Raw genomic sequence first — 24,627 nt, 5'->3', positions numbered from 1 at the left:
GCTAAACGCAGGAAAGCTGTGGGTAAACCGCAGCGCATCGGTGAGAAAGCAGCATTATACTATCAGTATATTGCTTCACACTGCCCTGAAGATCTCCTCTTTTCTGCTGCTGGCACCACGCTGGCGACTGCTATCCAGGGTAAGAGGTGGAGTGCAGTTTGTATCACTCCACATGGGACAGGAGCCAGCACTACAGAGGAGACATCGGCTTATGCAGCTCTTGCTCCAACTTTACAAGTAATTTTCTCTGTATTGCACTTGGCAAGTGCAACGTGGACACCTGAAGAAGAACCCCACCAGGAGAAAACAGAAGTGAAGGATTGGGACCCAAAAGGCATGTGACTATAGGTTTATGAAAGTAATAGGGTATTTAGATATTATTTTAGCAATCAACTAGAGAAGATAAGTGGTCTCCAAATGGCCAATGGTCCAGATGCAGCCCCGTGCTTGCCTTTATCTGGCCTTTTGAGGCACTATTTCTTCCACTGCCACCCATGCTGGAGCTTTGTTTACTGATAATGGGACATTTTCTACTCTGTCTGGCCCCCTTACTCTGAAGTACAGTACACTGCCCCTTTGTTTAGAAATATTATAGAGGGAAGTGGGAGGGTTTTTTTTTTTGCCTGGAGTTTGGCTTTAGAGCAAGACTGTTACACCACTAATAGACATTTTACTTTTTTTTTTTTCTTCTTCTTCTAAGCGTTTATGGATTGGTTTGCTCAAAAGTTATAGCGTTTACAAAATAGGGGGTATTTTTTTTTTTTTTTTTACGGCGGACACTTTGACACATTTTTGGGACCATTGGCATTTTTATAGCGATCAGTGCTATAAAAATGCATTGGATTACTATAAAAATGTCACTGGCAGTGAAGGGGTTTACTACTAGGGGGTGGGGAAGGGGCCAAGTATGTTCCCTGGGTGTGTTCTAACTATAGGGGGGGGGGTGGACTGACATGGGGGAATGACTGATCCTCATACATTGTATGAACAGAAGATCAGCATTTCTCCCCCTGACAGGCCTGGGAGCTGTTTACACACACAGTTCCCGGTCCTCACTCTGTAACGAGCGATCGCGTGTGCCCGGCGGCGATCGCGCCCCCAAGTGGCCTGCGCGAGAGCTGACGTATAGCTACGGGCTCTCGCGCAGGGGAGCCGACCTGCCGCCGTAAAACGATGGCGGCTGGTCGGCAACTAGTTAAAGTGGCTGCGACTAAGTTGCACAGATATGAAGGGCACTTATTGGAAAGTTTGGGGTCGCACAAGTGTAAATGGGGCTTTAGGGAATTATTTCTGCTTGTTCCTCTACTTGTAGACAAAATTAACATTAAGGGCCCATTTGAACTTGCGCTTTTTATGGCATGTGTTAATGTGTGTTAGAACTAAACTGATGGAAAACTGTGCATGGCTTTTTTTCACACGCCACAGTAATGGGTAGGTGTGGTGGACTGCAGAGTGTCATATTCTACTACACGGTGCATTTGCACTGCAGTGAGTCACACTTGGAGAAGGTGCCCTGCCACTCATTGTGGAAAGGCATATTAACATCAACTGTTGAAGTTGGTTGATAAAAGAGACTAACAAACAAAGACTTGGCACTTGTATGGGGAAGGGGCCCTGGGGGTATATGCAAACCCAGAAGATGGGCTGGGAGAGAGTTAAAAATAATAGTGTCTCTCGGTAAGAGGGACAATGTCCATGGATAAAAATCCACCAGACCTGTGTCTCCTGTCCTCCAAAAGCTCCCACAGCCTGCAGATTTGCCATAACCAGCCCTTAACCCCTCAATCACGAGACAATCCACACAGGTGTTGAGGGTTAAACATTCAGATCATAAACTGTTTATTAAATACAAGACATACACTTTACACACAGTTAGGGACACTCCCCTTAGCTTTGTCATAGAGGGGAGGGGGTAGGGGACAAGGAACAACCAATGGGAACTGAACACTTGCACATTGAAACAGACTACAGATAAACATAAAGGGATTATGGCAGGGATATGCAATTAGCGGACCTCCAGCTGTTGCAAAACTACAAGTCCCATCATGCTTCTGCCTCTGAGTGTTATGCTTGTGGCTGTCAGAGTCTTGCTATGCCTCATGGGATTTGTAGTTCTGCAACATCTGGAGGTCCGCTAATTGCATATCCCTGGATTATGGTAAGCAGGCAGCCTCTCAATACACATCCCCTGCAGGGAGAGATGTCTCCAGTCCAGACCATTGTCTATGTGCCATTTACCAACACAGTTGGACACGGCAACAAGAGGGGGGGTGGGGAGAAGGGATGTAGCATTACATTATCTCAAAGCCAGCTTGTCCCCGGGTCTCCAGTCTCTTCTGGGCCATAATCTGTGGGTAGAGGCCAGCCCACCGTCCCTTCTAAAACATAGAGTGACAGTGGGTTTTGTCACAAAAAGTATTCTAAATTGTCTATTAAAAATCTTTAAAGAGCAATGGAGTCTATGATCAGCACTAAGGGCAGCCAGTGTAAAAGAGCTAGAAGCAGTCTCTGTGATGCACAAAATGGGGAAAAAAAAGCTCAGCGCCTCGAAGTGCAGTAATTGAGGACCATTTAATGATAATAAAAGGAATACAAGCAAACGCATTGTAATCAAAGAAGATCCTACAGTGTGATCCAAAGGACGTCTGTGTCCATGTCCTGAGGAAGGAGCATGAATGCTCCGAACGCGAAGCCCCCTCTTTTACCCTGCACCCAGAAGTGACGGCGCTCTCGAGTCTCCAGCATTCTCTGTTTGGACAAGCTGCAAGTGCCGGTGTTCTGTCAAAATAGACAACTCGTCAGAAACTACAACTACTTAACTTCTGGTTTCTTTATACTATCACTGATATAGTCTATCAGTAATTGGAGATTTTGACAAATTGCTGTTTAGGCACAACACGGGCAACTGAGAAGAGTCCGGTGCACGACATTATGAGCTCCGATACTAGCAAACAAAATGGCCGCCTCCGAGGCGGCGACAACTTTGTCCTAGTTAGTCGCTGTGCTGTCAAAACGGCTAAATCTTCCTGTACTGGACTGTATTTGGTTGCCAGTGTTGTGTCCAAACAGCAATTCATCAAAATCTTCAATTGCTGATGGTTTTAAAGAAACCGTAAGTGATGTGGTTGGAGTTTCTAACGAGTTGGCTAATTTGACAGAACACCAAAAACCACCGGTGCGAGCCGCCAGAAACACGGACACACAGAGAGACGTCCTCTGGATCACACTGCAGGATCTTCTTTGATTACAATGCGTTTACCTGTATCCCTTTTGTGAGTAACCCGTTTTCTTCCTTTTGACAACAGGGGCTATAACTTGTGATTCTTATACTTTACCAGACAAAAAGAAGTCGAGAAAGAATGTAAAGTTGTCATTTCTGTTAAACACAGGCAGATATTATTTTATCAAATGTCTGCATAGAAGGTAAAATTAAAGTATTTGCTGTAAATAACTTTGTTGTCCAGCTCTGTTTACATAAAGAGCTGATCTGTGCTGACAGTCTAGGATTAGGCCATCCTCTGAGACTGCTTATTTCACAATCTCTCCACACAGTAAAGTATTTATAGCTGTAGAATGAGGTGTGACTTTTTCCACAGACAGCCATGTGCCTGATTTCCATACCACGGGTTCAGTATCATAAATCAGTCCTATATGTCCTGGTAATAAAAAGATCCGACTTTCTCAACCTATTCTAAGTATCTTTCTATTACGGTGTTCGACGAGTGCCTCTTGGTGTGCTATCAAATTCCAAGTCCTTTTTGTTACACGTTGCCGTTTGTCAACTAATGTTTTATAAATGTTTTCTACAATCATTTGTAAAGAGGAACTGAACTTTGGAAGCTGTTGCAAAAAAAGCAAGCAGACAGATGACAATGCCTAGTCCACGCAATATGAATGATCATTCCCCTTCGCCTTCCCCCTTCTTTTTTTTTTTTTTTTTAGTTTTCTTGCTAGTCTCATAAAAAATTAGGAGGGTTACAAAAATTCTTGTAAGACAGAATACAACTTCGGAAGTTGAGTATTTTATTCCTTTTCTGAGCATGCATGGTCTTGTCACTCAATCTTTTTTTTTTTTTTTTTTTTTTTTTTTTTTTTTATACAAATACTTTATTAATTGCATGAAAATCCTTCATTCTGTTCTCTTATGAGAGACATTTTCATGCTTGTCCTTTTTGGATATTTTTCCGTGAACTGTTGTGATCGGCTTTCGAAAGCCGTGTACTAAAAGATTATCTGATGATCAATCGATGCATCTTTTTTTCATCCAATATTCATAGTGTATATAATAATAATCAGTATTGCTTATGGTCTCCCTGCACCTGTGTGTTTTTTGTTTTTTTTTGTCCCATTACTGATTTACCATACTTTGCTTGGCACTGCCTATGTTGGTCATCTATCTTGGCAGAAGCAGTACAGTGACATCACCAAATCTCACTCAAAATCAGTCAGAGCCTTAGATCTCATACTGCACATATACATCTAATGAAGCTGTTGGTACAGTATTGGCTAGGCACACTCGCATACTAGGAGGTTCACTTCTAGAAGAATTCCAAAGAAAATGTAAGTTTTTCAGGATACTGGTTGGGTGTGTTTTAACACTTCTAGATGTTCTGAATAACATAAACAAAAAACTTTATCTCCCCCCCCCCCCCCCATCATTAGTCATTAAAGTCATTAGTACAGTGCATATTGTTTTGCACTGATCACTGTATTAGTGTCACTAGACCCCAAAAAAGTGTCAGGTGTCCGATTTTGTCTGCCGCAATATCGCAATCCCACTTTAAAAAAATCCCATCGTTTGTATACGCTATAAGTTTTGTGCAAACCAATATACGCTTATTTGTATTTTTTTTACAAAAATTTAGAATAAGCTAGCGTCACTTATTGTCTTTTATTCATGAAATACACATTGGTCTAAATCGATAAAGAAATTAGGTTTTGTTTTTTACTTGTTTTTTTTTTTATAGCAGATATTGTGTTTGTTTTTTATAGCACAAAAAATAAACTGCAGTGGTAATCAAATGCCACCAAAAGAAAGCTCTATTTGTGGGAAAAGGACAAAAAATATTTGGGTGCAGCATTGCACAACCGTGCAATTTTCAGTTAAAGTAACGGTGTGCCGTATCGCAAAAATGCCCTACGTCATGAAGAGATGTAAATCTTCTATAAGGCAAGTGGTTAAAGTCCAGCTCTAGGCAGATATAGAAAATGTAATCTAGTGGTATATTTGTTAAAAAAAATAAAATAAAAAAATTAAAGCTAAAGTTTAGGTATGGACTATTTTTGCAGTTACATTGGCCCAGCTTGGAGCAAGTTGATGGAGAGTGTGATGCATCTGAAGTATGAGTGTAACTGTACATGGGTGTGCGTACTACAATGGTAATCATTGGAGTTTGGTTTAAACCTCCCAGTGTTAAAATGGAACGTCCACTTTTTGGAATCCCCCCCCCCCCCCTCCGGTGTCACATTTGGAACCTTTAGGGGGAGGAGGGAGCAGTGTAATACAGGTATTTGCTCCCACTTCCTGGCATAGATCACCGTGGTGATCGCGGTGACCTATGCCACTTCCTGCGCCTACACTGTCTTCCCCCGCTGTCTTCTGGGAGACACACAAGTCCCAGAAGACAACAGGGACCAGTGGGGATGCGCAGCACGACTCGCGCATGCGCAGTAGGGAACCAAAAGTGAATCTCTTCCTGATTCCCTCAACAAGGATGGCGGCGGCAACATCCGAGAGCCGTGCGACTGATCAGCTTTACCTGCCGATATCGCGAGCGCCCTGGACAGGTAAGTGTTTATATAAAAGGTCAGTAGCTGATGGCTTTTGAGATATATATATATATATATATATATATATATATATATATATATATATATATATATATATATATATATAAGAGAGAGAGACTCTCTCTGAGACTAAAACAATGGGAACTTTCCTTTGCTGTATCCCCTGCTATGATCAACTCGGGGGCAGACAGCATATCCTAATAAAAAAAATGCACAATAAAGGCTGGTAAACAATGGCCAATTATCGGCTGGTTCAAAAAAAAAAAAACAGCCTACTTTTGGCCAGTGCGTACAGCAGCCTATCCGGCTTCTGTCAAACGGACATGTTGGAAAACCAACTGCTAATTGGCGCTGGCAGCCAATAGCTGTTTTTTTTTTTTCCCATTCAGCCCAAACTACCAATGTGTACCAGAAATATTTTTTTTTCAATAGACAATTCTTGTGTGAACTGATTACATATTCATTTATTGTTATAGGTGTTTGATCATTTAAGATGTTTTCCAAAGCCACAAAAAATTTCCTGAGTGAAATTGATGCAGGGGGTGAGTTGATACCCATCTCCAGTTTAAATGACTGTGATAAGGCCCAGCTTCTCAGCGTGGTGGCAAAGAAGAAGCGATTCTGGTGGTGGCAAAAACCAAAGTATCTTTTTTCATCATGTGCCTGTTTTCTTGGTGACGTACTGACTGATGAGAAGCCAGTGAAACCAGGTAAGGGTTATTCAAGGAGATGTCTCCTGACATTGCATGTTATGTGTACCCGGTGTCTGATCTAAAGTGCTACTATGACCTTTGTATTGTTATGTTGGTAAATATGCACAGCTGACATTTCATATTTCTTTAGGGCTTTGAGCTTGAACTCTCATAAAGCAGACCTTCCAGTAACTTTACAAGTTTGCGTACATACATTTCTGATACATTTTAATGCAGATCCAGCTTGAAGTGTTACTAAACCCAGTAATATGAAAATGGTTCCTCTGGAAACCCCCCTACGCACAGTTTTACATTTAAAATACTGCCACCATATACCTTTTTTTGCTGATCTGTATACGACGGTCACATGATAAACTGCACAGTTTGTCCAGTGCTGAGTTTTCAGGTAGGAGGCGATTTCCACTACAGCCTGTATACACGCCCATATGTATGATGTCAATATCATGTGACTGAACCAGGAAATGTTCTCTCCAGCAATAGAGACTAAACTGAGCATGTGCAGGACTGCTACCCTCACTTGTATTTATATGGCCTTGCAAAGATAGACAGTGCAGGATGGAAGGATTTGTTCATATAGTGTCAAAGAGCCTTTACACAATGCAGAGGATTAACTCATTAAGTTCCACAATAACAAGCATGCTATTTTGCATATACAGACAGATTTTGCTATTGTGGGTTTAGTAACACTTTAAGGTGTTTTACTTTAATGCGTTCTCTGCAGGATATGGAGTACGAATCAGTAGCACTTTTTTTTTTTATTATGGCCATGGGGGGGGGGGGGGGGGGGTGTTAAAAAATTTGAGTGAAAAAAGTAAAGAAGGAAGAGCTCCAGATTTTTTAAGAAATGTTTGATTACGTCCTGATTTTTTTCACTATTTTTTCAAAAAGGCGCAATTTAAAATGTATATTATATTTGTTATTAACTCCATACATGTAGAGCTTTTAGTATGAATGTAGCAGTAATTTGGTAAAATTTGCTGTTTGTGCTGCTAATAATTTTAGAGAATTTTTAGCGAATATATTGTTTGATAAACATTTGCGCAAAAATTCAGTTGCACCACTTTTTTTTTTCTTTCAAAAGGTTTTTATTTTATACACTTATTCCTGTGTGACAGTATCTGAAATGAGCGAAATACATTAAGAGGGTGTACAGGACATGGGATAGACAGACTGAGTAGTCCAACAAATATGAGCCTCCATTTATTTGGGAGACCGACTGAGGGGGATCAGGAGAATACTCCGGGGCACCCCTTTTGGGGGATCATGCTGTGCCCAGGGAATCCCCTCCATGGGAGAAACTAGCTGGGGGTTCCCGACAACCAAGGCTACAGAGAAGGAAGCGTCGGAGTAGAGGTCTCTTGTTCCTTTAGGTGGGGACCTGCTGTATAGTCCTCTGAGGCGGTTAAACCGCAGGTACCCTTGGTATGAAGAGAAGGTGTTGAGTGTATGATGTAAGAGGGAAGTGGTAGAGAAAGGCAGGAAAAGTGGAGAGAGAGAAGTAGAAAAGGAGAGAAAGAAGTCAAGCAACAGGACAGGAGTGGTGGAACAAGTTCATTAGGCTTATATCCCAGGTATGCCCATATATTTGGCCCAGGGTTCCCAAGTGTCTTCAAATTCATTGGTTTTGTCTAAGAGGATGCTTGTGAGTTTTTTTCCTGGGACATAATCCACAAGATTTTGCGCTTGGTGGCCAAAAGGGAGACCTTGGGTTGTTTCCATGCTTTAGCTATTGTCGGCTTTGCACCCAGCAACATGAAGTGTATCAGTTTGCGTGTGGACTTGGACGTCTTAGGAAGATTGGCGTTCAGAAGAGCAATTGCCAGGGTTTTTGGAATCTGGTGGTTTTATGACCCTTTGGATCAAGGCAAACATCCTGCTCCAGTATGACTTTATTCTGGGCCATTGCCACCATGTGTGGGCCATAGTGCCTGTTAGTTGGCAACCTCTGAAGCATTGAGGGTTAGCTGTAGGATACAAGTTTCTAACTTGGCCGGAGTGAGGTACCATCTGGTCCTCACTTTTAAAGGGGAATTGCAGCCTTTTTTATGTTAAGTCAGCAGCTACAAAAACGTACCTGTTCCACTGTCCAGCAACGCGGCCGCCCAGAGCGTCAATCCTCTCCCCCGGCGCCTCCATTCTAACTGGGGCACCCGGCTGTGACAGCTTTCAGCTTCATGGCCGGGCACTCACTGCACGAGCGGCCGTGGCGCTCCCTGAGTGGACAGGCGATCGCCTGGGACATGTCACCTGTACCAGGCGATCGCCTACAGGGAGGGGCCGCCAAAAGGCGATATGACGAGTCGCCTAAGCGGTCCCTGGGCGAAAGGAAGAAGTGGGACAGGAATTCCCACTCCCCCCCCCCCCCCAAAAAAAATTACTCCGCTTTAAATTAGATTTGATCAGGGAAATATTCTGAATCCCCTTAAAGGATCTAGAAAAGGAGGTCTGCCATTTTTCCAAGTTCCAGCTTATTTGGAGATCATTTTCCCAAGATGTCATGTATGGGGCTTTGTAGGGTATTTGGGCTAGTAACTGGTAGACCATGGAGATTCCACCCCTCTGTTCCATGGACTGTCCACACCAAGTTTCATATGGAGTGAACTTGGGGGGGGGGGGGGGGGGGCCTACAAAATGTCATGGTTATTGGTCCTGATGAGGTAAAGTGCCGATCCGGTACAACCCCTTGTCCTACCACCATTTAAAAGCTTTAATGTTTTGGCCTGGTATGAAGTTGGGGTTATTAAAGATGTGGGAAAGAGGTTGGCATTCGGAAATCGAGGAGGGGTTCATTCTCAGCTTTTCCCAGAGAGAGAGAGATTGGGAGAGGATGGGTGAAAGAAATGGGGGTAGTTCCCTGGATGGAACCCCTAAGGCCTCATACACACCACCCAACATGTCCGATGAAAACGGTCCGCGGACCGTTTTCATCGGACATGTCCGCTGGGATCATTTGGTCTGATGTGTGTACACACCATCAGACCAAATTCCCCACGGACAGAATACGTGGTGACGTGGCGGCGACGATAACGCCGCAACGTGCGTGCACCAGGAAGTTCAATGCTTCCACGCATGCTTCGAAGTGATTCGACGCATGCGTGGGATTTCGGGCCAGCGGACATGTCCGACGGACAAGTTTCTTAGCATGCTAAGAAACTTTTGTCCGCTGGAAACCTGTCCGCTAGGCCAGGAAACTGTCCGGTCGGCCCTACACACAACCGAACATGTCCGCGGTAACTGGTCCGACGGACCAGTTTCAGCAGACATGTTCAGTCGTGTGTACAAGGCCTGAGAGGTAGTCAAGGGTTTGAGGGGGACGCCTGTCTCTCTATTTGAATCCAGTCCTACTTTTCGGTTTTGGAGAGCACGTTTTGAGAGTTGCGAGAGTCTGGCTGCTTGATAGTACCAAAGCAGTCGAGGTAGTCCTAGTCGTTCCAACCCCCCCCCTCGTCCTGAGTCTGTATTGAGGGTGGTTTGTGGCAATCTGTGACCTGATCATTACCCCCCCCCCCCCCCAAATAAATGTGTTTACTTTTTGTTGTAAGAATTTCCGTTGGTCTTTTCTTATATTGATTGGTAAGGCTCTGAAGAAATATAGCCGTCTGGAAAGGAGTGTCATCTTTATGGCATGTATTCTACCTAGCCAACAAAGTTCCTATTTGGCCCAATTTTCCATGTAAGACTCGAGCTTGCAGTATGTGGGAACGAAGTTAGTGATGTATAGATGTTCAATTTTTGCTTTAAGGATCCCCATGTATTCTATGGAGGAGTTGCTCCATTTGAAATCAAAGGAGCTTTGTAATGATGTTACAAAGTCTGGTTTCATGGAGGTGTTGGTTTCGGTGTAGTTTACCTTACGACCCGAAATCGCTGTAAAGTCAGAGATTAGTTTGCAGAGATGTGCTGGGCTGTCTATGGATCATTAAATCGTTGTGCCTATACAAATTCAACAAGAACTGGAATTTTGGACATCGCCACTGTTTTTCTTTCGGAGGCATGCCTCTTAGCCCAGGAGATAGGATGATTCTAATGCCAGTCTCTGGGGCCCTTGAATGGAAGGAAGCCCTTTTCTAGCATTGCAAGCCTTTCAGGATCTTCAAGGAGGCCTGAGTAAGGTTGACAAGACATTAACCACTTGGGATCCGCCTGCCGTCAATTGACGGCTACAGTGCGGATCCCAATCTCCAAACTGCCGTCAATTGACGTCCGCCCCTTAGGGCGGTCCCCGCGCGCGCTCCAGAGCGCGCTGCGGGGAAAATCTGTGTTGGCCGTGTCCCTCGGACACAGCCAATTACAGATCGCCGCGAACGGCCAATCAGAGTGGCCGTTTGCGATGCGATCTGTGCGGCCAATGAGAGATGATCTCATATGTAAACATATGAGATCATCTCTCATTGCCGTTTTACACAGAGACAGCGGTGCTGTCTCTGGAGAGGAGACCGATCTGTGTCTCTTGTACATAGAGACACAGATCGGTCACCCCCCCAGTCACCCCCCTCCACCTACAGTTAGAACACTAAGCAGGGATACATTTAACCCCTTCCTCACCCCCTAGTGTTAACCCCTTCAATGCCAGTCACATTTATACTGTAATTAGTGCATATTTATAGCACTGATCGCAGTATAAATGTGAATGGCGCCAAAAATGTGTCCGATGTGTCCGCCATAACGTCGCAGTCCCATTAAAAATCGCAGATCGCCGCCATTTCTAGTAAAAAAAAATAATTAAAAAAAAATAATTCTGTCCCCTATTTTGTAAGCGCTATAACTTTTGCGCAAACCAGTCGCTTATTGCGATTTTTTTTTTTTGGTTTTTTTTTTTTTTTTACCAAAAATATGTAGAAGAATACGTATCGGCCTAAACTGAGAAAAAAAAATGTTTTTTTTTTTTAAATTGGGATATTTATTATAGCAAGAAGTAAAAAATATTGTATTTTTTTCAAAATTGTCTCACTTTTTTGTTTATAGCGCAAAAAATAAAAACCGCACAGGCGATCAAATACCACCAAAAGAAAGCTCTACTTGTGGGGGAAAAAGGACGTCAATTTTGTTTGGGAGCCACGTCGCACGACCGCGCAATTGTTAGTTAAAGCGATGCAGTGCCGAAAGCTGAAATTTCACCTGGGCAGAAGGGGGGTATATGTGCCCAGTAAGCAAGTGGTTAAGTATTAGCCTACCTTTCCTGACAAGGGGACACCTAAAGTATTTTCTTGTTACATCTTGCAAAGAAACTTTTCGTTGGGCAGAGAACCACTTGCAGTCAGTTAAGGCTGGTCTTCTTGCCAGGGAAGCAAATGCAATTATTGGTTCGATTAGGCAGAATATTTTTTCAACAAGTGCCTCATACCAATATTGGCTCTATGGGGCGTTCCAGCAGTAGTTTTCAGGGAGACTTCACTGAACATGCATCTTCTAATATTTGCAACAGGTTACCAATGCAAAGACTCTGTCATACAAGATAGGTTCACAGTGCCATGGAATTTTCTGTTTGATCTTTTCCTCTGGTCGAATTTAAATCTTTTATTTGGTCAGTAACGGCACCCCAATCCAATGAGACTACTTTTAATAGCCTGGCTATCGAATAGGCTACACTAGAGGTGCAGGGATTCTCATCTGAGGTTGTTCAGAATTTGCTGACCAGAAGATCATCCATGAACGCTACATAGGAGAGGATATGAAAGAAGTTTGCTTTGTCTGCTCAGCAAAAGCTTTCTCTCCTGTGTTCCCTTCTCTAGCCAACATCCTTGACATTTTACAGTCAGAGCTAGAGGTTGGTCTGGCATACAGCTCAATTTAAAGAACAGATCTCTACTTTATCTTTTCACAGGCTGCAAAAGCCAGTGACCAGATGCTTCTTCCAGATGACAATCTACATATGACCTTGGGGGAAATCTTTGTTCCCTCTGTGGGACTTGGGCTTGGATCTGAGAGCACCCATTGCTCCAATTGGTTTAATTTCCATTGAAGTACCTCATGGTAAAACTAGTTCTCCTGACGGCAACTAATTTAAACAGAAGAATGTTGAAGATTGCAACACTTTCCTTTTTTTTTTCTCTGTTTTTTTTTTTTACCAGAGATCTGGATACCACATCTATCTCCAAAGTTAATTTTTTTTTTAAAGTGGTATTCAGTTTCCAGAAAAACTGTGAAGAGTCCCTCCCCAAGTTTTCACACGAGAGCGCACAGCAGAAAGACTTCAGTTTTCTTACACATGGTCGAGTTACTAACGGTGTACTTGGTCAAAGAGAAAAGTGTACAATCTTTTCATTTAGTAGCCATCAGGCCCTTGAGTTATCCACTCTTGGGTTAACAGGGTGATTAGATTGGCATGTAGGAAGTATGCTTTTCCGCTCTGAAACAATTGCAAGCCTATTTGACTAGAGGGGTGGCAGCCTTTGTGGACGTTATGCCAGGGTTGCTTGGAAGATGTAGGTAAGGTCTAGCTTGAATGTCTGGTGTGGCCTTCATTCAACCTTACAAACTAAATATGTGACCAGCAAGTTTTGGGACAAGGGAGATAAATTCTTTCTGACTTTAGCAGCCTTTTTTGATTGTCAGTATTTCTTTTCTTTTTGTTCTCTCCTGCCCTATATTAACTTTGGTATATCCATTAATTATTTATCCCTTTCTTTTACAAAAGCTGAAAATGGCAGTGATATTTTGAAGAGGGGGGAGAGTACGAGCCATTGCTTGGCCCAGATTGCAAAGTCCCAATAAGATTATTTTTATACCAGTGTTATAACTCCTATACAAGTTACAGCTACCCATGTCCACTCAGAAATCTTACAGGCCTACTGGCAGTTGGACAAGGATCCCTACACCTCTAAGGGGGATTTTGACCTGAACACTCTATCTTGGATAACGTCAACCAGGACTTTTTGGATGCACCCTTGAAATTTAGAGTATTAACTGCAGCAATTGCAGATATTGCCTAGTAATAAGGCTCCAGGCATGGTGGCTTAACCTGTCCCCTATGGGAATGCGCTCTGAATTCCAAAGATGAGTATATACGTACCAAAATTTAGCCGGTACCCCTCTGTTCCAACAGAAGCCACTCATTATACCAGGTTCTGTTGAATGGTCCTCAATCGGCCTCGATAGACCAATTTTTTGTAACGAGTTAGTATTTAAAATATTCATGGACAAAGTTAGCTTCCTTAAGATCTTATGTCCCCCCCCCCCCCCCCAAGTAAATTACTTTACGCTTTGCACAATTTTCCCATATGGTTACTCAGAAATGGTGCAAGCGCCTAGCCTTCCTGTTCTGGTATTCGGTGGTTTCATGATTCTTGATGCTAAACTTTTTGTCCTGGCAGCATAGCTACAGCATTTGCCCAGCTAGGGGGTGGAGCTTCAGGATGACCCAAACTTTTGGGACCAATAATACTCCTTTCATGGTACATTTGGAGGCTGGAATGTTTTCTAGTAAACCATATTATTCCACTGTCCTCATAATTAAAGGAGTTGTAAAGGTTTGTCTTTTTTATTTTCTAAATTGGTTCCTTTAAGCTAGTGCATTGATGGTTTACTTTACCTTTTTCTTCCATTTCCCTTCTAAATGTTTTTTTCTTTGTCTGAATTTCTCACTTCCTGTTTCTCCTCAGTAAGCTTTCCACCATCATCCGAGTGGTGGAAAGTCACTTAGAACAGCTTACTGAACACTTTACTGAGGAAGAACAGGAAGTGAGAAATTCAGACAAAGAAAACAAAGAAAAAAATCATTTAGCAGGAAAATTGAAGGAAAGGGTAAGTGAACCAACAATGCACTAGCTTAAAGGAACCTATTTTAGAAAATAAAAAACAAACCTTTACAACCCCTTTAAAGCATGGATGACCTTGAGATGTCTATGTACCATGGGGGGCTTGAAATTCTACACCCCTATTTGCAGTAATTATGTTGATCTACCTAAACTGGAAGGCTTGACTGTTGGCTTTCTGTGGGTGTTGTGCATTTATACCACTTGAACATTGGCACGCTGAAATAATTAAGTTCCTAACCAGAAATGTCATCAGTACCTCCAGCTGTGTCATGCATTGGGTGCACAAATCCCAGATGCTGCCTTGCCCCTCTTCTCCCATCTCTTCCTTTCCCCAGCCTAAAAACGTACTTACCGTATTTTTCGCCTCATAAGACGCACTTTTTCTTCCCCAAAACGGGGGGGGGGGGGAAGTTGGTGCGTCTTATACGACGAATATACCTTTTTTTTTTTCTCACCGATCCGACCGATCCGCGGAGCGCACCACCGCCACGGTCTTAGGAAAGGCCTCGGCTTTGGCCTAGCCCTGGAGCGGTCGGCCATCTTGGTACACCCGGCGGCGGTGCGCGCTGAGCAGAGCAGAGGGCTCGTGTGGGATCTTCTATTCCTACCAGAGCGATCTGCAACAGTGAGTTGGGGGCAATGTTACTGGCTATTATGTGGGGGCAATGTTACTGGCTATTATGTGGGGGCAATGTTACTGGCTATTATGTGGGGGCAATGTTACTGGCTATTATGTGGGGGCAATGTTACTGGCTATTATGTGGGGGCAATGTTACTGGCTATTATGTGGGGGCAATGTTACTGGCTATTATGTGGGGGCAATGTTACTGGCTATTATGTGGGGGCAATGTTACTGGCTATTATGTGGGGGCACTGTTACTGGCTATTATTATGTCGGGGCAATGTTACTGGCTATTATTATGTGGGGGCAATGTTACTGGCTATTATTATGTGGGGGCAATGTTACTGGCTATTATTATGTGGGGGCACTGTTACTGGCTATTATGTGGGGGCACTGTTACTGGCTATTATTATGTGGGGGCACTGTTACTGGCTATTATTATGTGGGGGCACTGTTACTGGCTATTATTATGTGGGGGCACTGTTACTGGCTATTATTATGTGGGGGCACTGTTACTGGCTATTATTATGTGGGGGCACTGTTACTGGCTATTATTATGTGGGGGCACTGTTACTGGCTATTATTATGTGGGGGCACTGTTACTGGCTATTATTATGTGGGGGCACTGTTACTGGCTATTATTATGTGGGGGCACTGTTACTGGCTATTATTATGTGGGGGCACTGTTCCTGGCTATTATTATGTCGGGGCACTGTTCCTGGCTATTATTATGTGGGGGCAATGTTACTGGCTATTATTATGTGGGGGCACTGTTCCTGGCTATTATTATGTGGGGGCACTGTTCCTGGCTATTATTATGTGGGGGCACTGTTCCTGGCTATTATTATGTGGGGGCACTGTTACTGGCTATTATTATGTGGGGGCACTGTTACTGGCTATTATTATGTGGGGGCACTGTTCCTGGCTATTATTATGTCGGGGCAATGTTACTGGCTATTATTATGTGGGGGCACTGTTCCTGGCTATTATTATGTGGGGGCACTGTTCCTGGCTATTATGTGGGGGCACTGTTCCTGGCTATTATTATGTGGGGGCACTGTTACTGGCTATTATTATGTGGGGGCACTGTTCCTGGCTATTATTATGTGGGGGCACTGTTCCTGGCTATTATTATGTGGGGGCACTGTTACTGTGTATTACTAATGTGGGGGTGATGTGATGGTGATGACGAGTGGGGGGCAAATATTTTACTACAGTATTTGGTTCAGAATCTTTTTTTTTTTTAGATTTTCCTCCTTTAAAATTGGGTGTGTCTTATACGGCGAAAAATACGGTATATACTTCTTTAACCACTTCAGCCCCGACCATTTTGCTGGTCAAAGACCGGGCCACTTTTTGATCACCTCCTGCGGGTTTTTATTTTTTGCGCTATAAATAAAAAAAGAAAGCGACAATTTTGAAAAAAATGCAATATTTTTTACTTTTTGCTATAATAAATATCTCACAAAACATATAAAAAATATAATTTTTTTTCCCCTCAGTTTAGGCCGATACGTATTCTTCTACATATTTTTGGTAAAAAAAATTGCAATACGCGTTTATTGATTGGTTTGCGCAAAATTCTACAAAATAGGGGATAGTTTTATGGTATTATTATGTTTTTTACTAGTAATGGCAGCGATCAATGATTTTTATCGTGACTGCGACATTATGGCGGACACTTGACACATTTTTGTGACCAATGTCATTTTTACAGCAAACAGTGCTATAAAAATGCACTGATTACTGTGAAAATGACACCCCCAGTGAAGGGGTTAACCACTAGGTGGCGCTGTAGGGGTTAAGTGTGCCCTAGTGAGTGATTCTTACTGTACGGGGGATGGGCTACATGTGACAAGACAGTGATCCCTGCTTCTGATTACAGGAAGCGGTGATTGCTGTCATTGTCACTAGGCAGAGCGGGGAGATGCCTGTTTACATTAGCATCTCCCCGTTCTTCCTTACCGTGAGACGATTGCGGGTATCCCCGCAGAGATCGAGTCTGCAGGACCCGCAGTCGGGCTTGCGGCAGGTGCATGTCCACAATGCCGCTTGTGCGCTAGTCGGCAAGCAGTTAAAGGAGTTGTAAAGACAGAAGGTTTTTTATCTTAATGCATTCTATGCATTGGAATAAAAAACCTGTGTGTAGCAGCACCACCCTAATTACCAACCTGAGCCTCTTCTCTCCCAGTGATGTCTACGATCCCCTCAGCCATCCAGGACAGAGCAGTGGCGCCATGTCTGAGTGGATGCACAGAGCATTTACTCAGCTTGGGTGCCCCCTGTAGCAAGCTGCTGGCTGAGGGGCACTTGTCGAAGGGAGGGGCTAGGAGCAGCAAAGGGGGACCCGAGAAGAGGAGGATCCAGGCTGCTCTGTGCAAAACCAATTGCACAGAGGAGGCAAGTATAACGTGTAAGTAAGTAGGGAATACTAATGTGCAAACCAGAGGGTAAAAATAATTAAATAAGAAACTAGCTGCCATAAAAGGTGTTCTCACACTAAAAGTACAGTAAATGACAATGAAGGGAATATGGCTCTTACTAAATAAACAATAAGTCCTAATAATTAATAAATCTCACAAAGTGTGTAATTCATATAAATTAAAGTGCATACAATATGAAAACGTACAAACTTCACTGAAATGGGTAAATCACAGTACCATCAGTATTTCTTCCAATAAACATGTGCAAATATTGGCATAACATTTTGCAAAAAAGCAATCGGATATTAACAAGAAAAATTTGCAAAAAAAGTAGTCCCATACAGTATAAAGTGCAAAAGTGATCCAAAAATATTAAATCAATTAAACATATCCAGTTGTGCAGCAAAGTTCATCAAGTGCCACCATCTAGTAGGTTTCCACCATCCGGTGTGCGCAAAACGGTCTGCCCCAGCCTCTCTCCTCTCTCCTGATATTTCCACACTGGCAGATCAATTCTAAAGACTTATTCACATGTAATAGAAGAGGAGGGCTCCATGGTAGAGTATTTTCATAAAATAATTTAATATAAAACGTAGTAACATACAGTTGAAGATACAAGCAAACAGTGTTATACACATGGGGACTTCAGTTCTCGACTCTATACCCTTTATAAAAAAGTCACATTAGCAGTGACGCAACGCATCAGGGAAAGAGCCGGGTGTCGTCGCTTCCGGACGCGGCCGAGACCAGAAGTCCCCATGTGTAATTACGCTGTTTGCTTGTATCTTCAACTGCAAGTTACTGCGTTTTATATTAAATTATTTTATGAAAATACTGTAACGGAGCCTTTAAAATCACTTTAAAAACTCAGTTTATTTTACTGAGTACAGTAAAACCTTGGTTTGAGAGCAATTTGCAAGACAAGCAACAGTTGCTAAATGTTGTACCTTCATTAAATGTAACCATATTGCTGCACTTCTCTTTTATACTCTGTAGCACCTGCTGGATTTTTCTTCTAATCCCCTTGTGGAGGCTTCCATTTGTCGATGGACATTTTATGGTTACACAACCTGGTCACGTTGCTATATTCTTTCTATATGGACTATAAACTGAAGGATTTATGAATAGGTTTCCATTATTTCTTATGGGAAAATTTGCTTTGATATACAAGTGCTTTGGATTACAAGCATGTTTCTGGAACAAATTATGCTCGCAGTCCAAAGTTTTACTGTATTATGGATCCCTGAAAAATTAGGTGGGGCAATAGAGAAAATTCTGAGTGTCCCAAATGTGGGTTCAACCCAAGAACCCTCATTTATATGGTATGTAACTGTCCCAAACTGATGTTATTTTTCAAAAATTGTACAAACCATCTTTATAGTACTGCAGGTAGTGGTGCAACGGATCGTCACAGATCCGTGATCCGAACGGGTCACCCTGTTCGGATCGGCACACCACGCAATCCACGGAGCGCTCCGCAGCCTCGGCCATAGGAAAGGCCCCTACTTCGGCCTAGCTCCGGAGCAGTGACCATCTTGGTACACCCGGCAGCAGCTGTCTCATCAGGAAGTGACGTTTCGCCGCCATCTTGCTCCACCCCACACTCCTGCACAGTAATGATAGTGAGAAGGGGCAAGCGGACATCTTGTTACACCCAACAGAGTTTTAGATTTCACAGTTGAAAATCAGAGCTGTTCTTTCACATTAGCAAGCATGTAAGGTCAGCAGGTTAACAGTCCGTCAGATTTACATATACTGTATTTAAGCACATAAGCTCAGTTTTGTGTTGAAAATAACTGTGAAATCTAAAACTCTGGTGGGTGTAACAAGATTTGTCTTGTCTTTTTTTTTTTTGCTGATCCGAAAAATGATCCGATCCGTAGATCGATCCGATCTGTGAGTTTTTTTGATCCATTGCACCCTAACTGCAGGTGAACAGTAGCCTCGACCCTAGGGTCAGGGAATTGCTGGAAATACTTGATGAGTACCACCTCCCTAGATATTTTAGTATCTCCTAGTTCTTCTAATAGCAAGGAAGCTAACTAACTGCTCATAATTAATTATTCTGGGGGCATTCTATACACAGATGCCATTTACAAAAGTAATTTGCTTCCCCCCCCCCCCCCCCACAAAAGTGGAGTTGCCCTTTTAACAAAAGCCTGAGACACTCTGCTTTCAACAATGTCGATGTAATTTTCAAATTTCATTGTATTAAACTTGCTCAAATAACTTTCAATTAAAAAAAAATAAAGGTGATGACCCTGGAGTTAGCTTGGTGAACTATTAATAGGCAACGGTCAACTTTTTTTATTTATGAAAGTGTACCCTTTCTCCTCCGCTATATATTTCCCTATCCGTCTTTCAGGACAGCCACAACTTGAGAGATAGGCTCCTCCTCTTCCTTAGGAAACACTGCCCAGCCTTTAAAATCTCTCCTCCCCCTGCTAGACCTCAGTTCTTAGTGTTTCCTCCGGTGGGGAGACACTGCTAAGGAACCAGGCAGGGCAGTCAGGGGACTGTGGCCATCATTATTTTCCTATGGAGGAGGCAAGGGCTTCCTAAAGGAGATTGGGCGAAAGAACTTACCGCCAAAAGAAACGCACCCCAACCAGGTCGAGCGCGACAGACGGTTTGTGGGGGGGTCCCTATCGTGTCCACAGGACCGCGGCGGGGGAATTCAGCTCCGGGCACCCTGATTACAGGCCGACGTCATTTCCGGTGCGCCTCGGAAAGGATTCCCTATGATTCCCTATGACCCACGACTTCCGGTTCCGGGTCGCGGCGCTGATAAGAGACCCACGCGTCCTGCTGGAGATGTCGGATACTCGTTGGGACGAGTTAGACACAGCGCAACCACCCCGCTATGTCGGTGACCTCTCCGGAACGGGACCCGACTAGGGACGCTACCTCCAGCCAGTCCAAGGTAAGGGTTCCTGGGGAGGGTTCCCAAAACTTTAGACTATGTCTCTTTTCCTTCCTCTATTTTCCCTTGGTGGTTGGGGGAGAGGAGGGATAGACAGCAAGGGCACCTAGCAGTAGTGTCTGTCTAGTGCTTCCCAGAGGGTTGTAACCATGTTGTTGTTTTTAAAAAAAAAAAAAAAAAAAAAAAAACTTTTTTTATATCTCTGCTCTTTTAAATGTGGGTCCTTATGTCTTCTATTTTTCAGAAGAGCCTAGAAAAGAGCCAAGAAAAAACAGGAAGGACACATAGTTCTAAGAAGAAATGTGCTTCCTGTAGGGATTCCCTTCCTGATTCTTGGGCAAAAGTTTTATGCAGAGATTGCATAAACTCTCTAGTTAGGGAAAGGGATGCAGAACAGGAGGATAGTCTAGCTGCTTCAGTTAAGGAACTAGCCTCTACCTTTTCCTCTTTCAAAACCTTGTTTGAAAGGGTGCAACCCCCCCTGGTACCCACACAGGTTACAGCCCACCCTGATGTTCAGGGTCCTGCACCTGCCTCTCCTGATCCTTCAGCGGAAGCAGTTGATTTTGCAGGCCCTTCTCAGGGGCAGCACTCCTTAATGGAGAATGTTGCTTCCGACTCGCAGGCAGAGTCAGGTGAAGAAGACCAGGACAGTGAGTCCAAGAAGTCTTCCAGATACAAGCTATCTCTTGATGAGGTTGAGGAACTACTAGGGGCCATTTACACGACCCTAGGCATTCACACGGATATTAAACCTCTTAGTCTCCATGACCAGATGTACAAAGGTCTAGGGGAACACAAGGGCAGGGTTTTCCCAGTGCACGAACTTCTGGTTGATACTGTTAAGAAGGAGTGGCAGGACCCTGAAAGAAAGCCTTTCTTTTCTCAATCCCTTAAGAGAAGGTTTCCCTTTGCGGAAGATTCCACGTCCGTTTGGAATAAGAACCCTAAATTAGATGCGGCCTTTTCACAAGTCTCTAAAAAGACTGATTTAGCATTTGAGGATATGGGTAACTTGACGGATGCTATGGATAAGAGAATGGACTCATTGTTGAAAAAAGCATGGGAGTCCATAATTGGCAATTTAAAACCAGAATTAGCAGTTACAGTAGTGGCCCGTAATTTAGAACACTGGCTCTCAAAGATCCAAGAACATATTGAGGCAGATACGGACAAGGACACTATTTTGGCTTCCTTCCCCACAATTTTAAAAGGGGTAGCCTACATTGCGGACGCCTCAGCAGAATCCGTCCGCATGTCAGCCAGGTCAGCAGCCCTGGCTAATTCTGCCAGAAGAGCTCTCTGGCTCAAGACTTGGTCAGGAGACATTGCGTCCAAGTCTAAGTTATGTGGGATTCCTTTTACAGGAGATCTCCTTTTTGGTCCTGACCTGGAGTCAGTCTTAGACCGCACGGCGGATAAGAAAAAATCGTTTCCGTTTAAACGTAAAACTCCACAAAAAGGGAGAGGGTTTCGTCCCCAGAGACAAACAGGGGTCCAAAAACCAGAGACTCAAAAAAGGATCTGGACACCTAGGGGTAGGGGAAGAGGAGCGATTTTTCGCCCACCTGACCAACCCCCCAAAAAACAATGACTCCCAGATCAGAGTGGGGGGAAGGTTGGGGGCCTTCCTCCCACAATGGGAGTCTTTTTCCCCAAACAGGTACGTATTGGCGATAGTGAGAAGGGGGTATTCCCTAGAGTTCTCATTCCTTCCGCCACAGAGGTACCTAGTCACTCAGCTTCCCAGAGCCAAGGAAAAAGCAGAAGCTCTAGTGGGGGCCTTGAGGGATCTGGAGGTCCAAAATGTTGTTTGCAGAGTCCCAAAAGGAGAGGAGAAAAAAGGGTTTTACTCCCACGTTTTCGTGGTAAAGAAACCCTCTGGCAAGTACAGGTTAATCTTAAACCTGAAACCGCTGAACAAGTCAGTAACATACAAAAGATTCCGTATGGAGTCAATTTTCACGGTAAGGGCCCTCCTACCACAGAATTGCTTTATGGTCTCCCTGGACCTCAGGGACGCGTACCTGCACGTACCCATTGCAGAGGGGTCTCAGGAGTTTCTACGGCTAGCGATAGACTTGGGAACTTCGGTGGTGCACCTACAGTTCCAGGCCTTGCCTTTCGGTCTATCCTCCTCACCCCGCGTGTTCACAAAGGTCCTGGCGGAACCGATAGCTTTTCTGCGTCTTCAGGGAGTGGGTATAATAGCGTACCTGGACGACCTGCTTCTGTTTGCAGCCTCTCCGGAACAAGTTTCCAGGGACCTGGAACTAACCAAAAAGACCCTTATGGACCTAGGTTGGCTGTTAAACCTGGAAAAATCCAGTCTAATACCATCGCAACGCATTCCTTATTTAGGGTACACCCTGGACTCCACCCTGCTAAAGGTCTTCCTTCCATTAGAGAAGGCTCTAAAGTTAGAAAAGTCGGTATCTGCCCTCCAGGGCAGCCATCAGGTTTCAATCAGATTCCTGATGTCAACACTAGGACTGTTAACTTCCACTCTACCGGCAGTCCAGTGGGCAGGGATTCACTTTCGGGCCCTGCAGGCCTTTGTACTCAGAATCTGGGACCACAGCTCAGAACACCTAGACGTCCTGGTACAGGTCCCAAGTCAGGTAAAGAGATCCCTCTGGTGGTGGAGAAAGATCACCAATCTGTCACAGGGTCGTCTATGGCATATCCGGTCTCCATTGGTTGTCACCACAGACGCCAGCGGCAGAGGTTGGGGAGCTCACCTAGGGGTACTTCCAGCACAGGGTGTTTGGGAAGTGGCAGAGCTGAAACATTCTTCCAACTGGAAGGAGCTGAGGGCGATCGGTTTAGCTCTCATCTTCTTTCAGGAGAGACTTCGAGGACACCACGTCCAGGTGAGGTCAGACAATGCATCGGCCGTGGCCTATGTAAACAAACAGGGTGGCACCAGGTGTGTAGCCCTGTCGGCCATAACAACAAGAATCTTTCGCTGGGCCGAAACAAACACCCTGTCCTTATCAGCAGTTTTTCTAAGGGGGATAGAAAACAGTACAGCGGATTTCCTCAGTCGAAGTCAACTGAGGGAAGACGAGTGGTCCCTCAATCAGGAGGTCTTCCATCTTTTGGTCAAGAGATGGGGGTCTCCGGAGATAGATCTCTTCGCATCCAGGGAGAACGCAAAAACACCTTGTTTTTTCTCTCGGGGCAGGGGAGAGGGAGCAAGAGGGATAGATGCCCTATCCCAGAGCTGGCGATTCGAGATTTGTTACGCCTTCCCACCCCCAGCTCTTCTACCACTGGTCCTGAGAAAATTTCAGCTGGAGAACACCTCACTTATCCTTGTGGCACCCCACTGGCCCAAGAGGGCTTGGTTTTCGGTTCTCAAGCAACTGACCTCAGAGCCCCCTCTTTTTTTCTTCCTCTTCGAGAGGATCTCCTCTCGCAGGGTCCAGTTCTGTGCCCTCAGACACACAGGTGGAACCTTGCGGCGTGGTTACTGAGGAGTCCTTGCTGAGGTCCAGAGGTTTTTCGGACAAACTGACTGCCACCCTTCTTAACAGTAGGAAGAAGGAGACACGTTCTATTTATAGAAAAGTTTGGATTCGTTTTAATACTTGGTGCCAGGAATTTTCCTTTCCAACACAAAGCCACAAGTCCGTTCTGGAATTTCTCCAGTGCGGAGCGGATAAAGGCTTGTCAGTGAGTACCCTTAAAGGCCAGGTCTCAGCACTCAGTGTGTTTCTAGAAAGCCCTCTAGCATCCAACCCTTGGGTCATCAGGTTCTTTAGGGCTTTGTCCAGACAGAAACCTTCCCAGGGACCTCCCTTCCCCAAGTGGGATCTATCACTAGTTTTGCAGGTGCTAACAGGGTTGCCCTTTGAACCCTTAGACAAGTGTTCTTTAAAGGATCTAACATTTAAAACAGTCTTTTTAGTTGCAGTGACTACTGCCAGGAGGGTCAGTGAATTGGAAGCCCTGTCCATTCGTCCTCCTTTTTGTGTAATTTTTCCGGATCGAGTTGTTTTTAAAACCGATCCGGCCTTCCTTCCGAAAGTGGCTTCCAAGTTCCATAGAAGCCAGGAGGTTGTGTTACCTTCATTTTGTTCCAATCCCTCTGGTGAAAGGGAATTTAAGTTTAGTACACTAGATGTTAGGAGATGTATCCTACAGTACTTGGAGCTGACTCGAGCTTTTAGGAAGTCAGACTCTTTGTTCGTTTTGTTTTCTGGGACCAGAAAGGGACAGAAAGCGTCTCGGCGCACTATTGCTAGGTGGCTCAGACTAGTTATTGGGCAGGCTTACTCCTTGACTGGTAGGGAAGTCCCTACAGGAATTAAGGCACACTCTACTCGGGCGGTGGCTACTTCTCAGGCTGAAAGGGCTGGAGCGACGCCAGATCAAATATGCAAAGCCGCAACTT

At 44.2% G+C, this 24,627-nt stretch overlaps 1 protein-coding gene across 1 annotated transcript in view; it reads left to right on the top strand.

Annotated features, from left to right (window-relative positions):
* The window catches only part of GSDME (gasdermin E), a 143,762-nt gene that overhangs the window by 16,598 nt on the left and 102,537 nt on the right, over positions 1–24,627 (top strand). Inside the window, exon 2 of the mRNA XM_040352883.1 lies at positions 6,267–6,500. Within this exon, the coding sequence (XP_040208817.1) occupies positions 6,284–6,500 (217 nt within the window). The 5' untranslated portion in view covers positions 6,267–6,283. The remainder of the gene's footprint in view (positions 1–6,266; positions 6,501–24,627) is intronic.

Source organism: Rana temporaria, chromosome 5 (genome assembly GCF_905171775.1).
Source record: "Rana temporaria chromosome 5, aRanTem1.1, whole genome shotgun sequence".
Lineage (NCBI taxonomy): Eukaryota > Metazoa > Chordata > Amphibia > Anura > Ranidae > Rana > Rana temporaria.
This window is presented reverse-complemented; position numbering and strand designations above follow the sequence as displayed.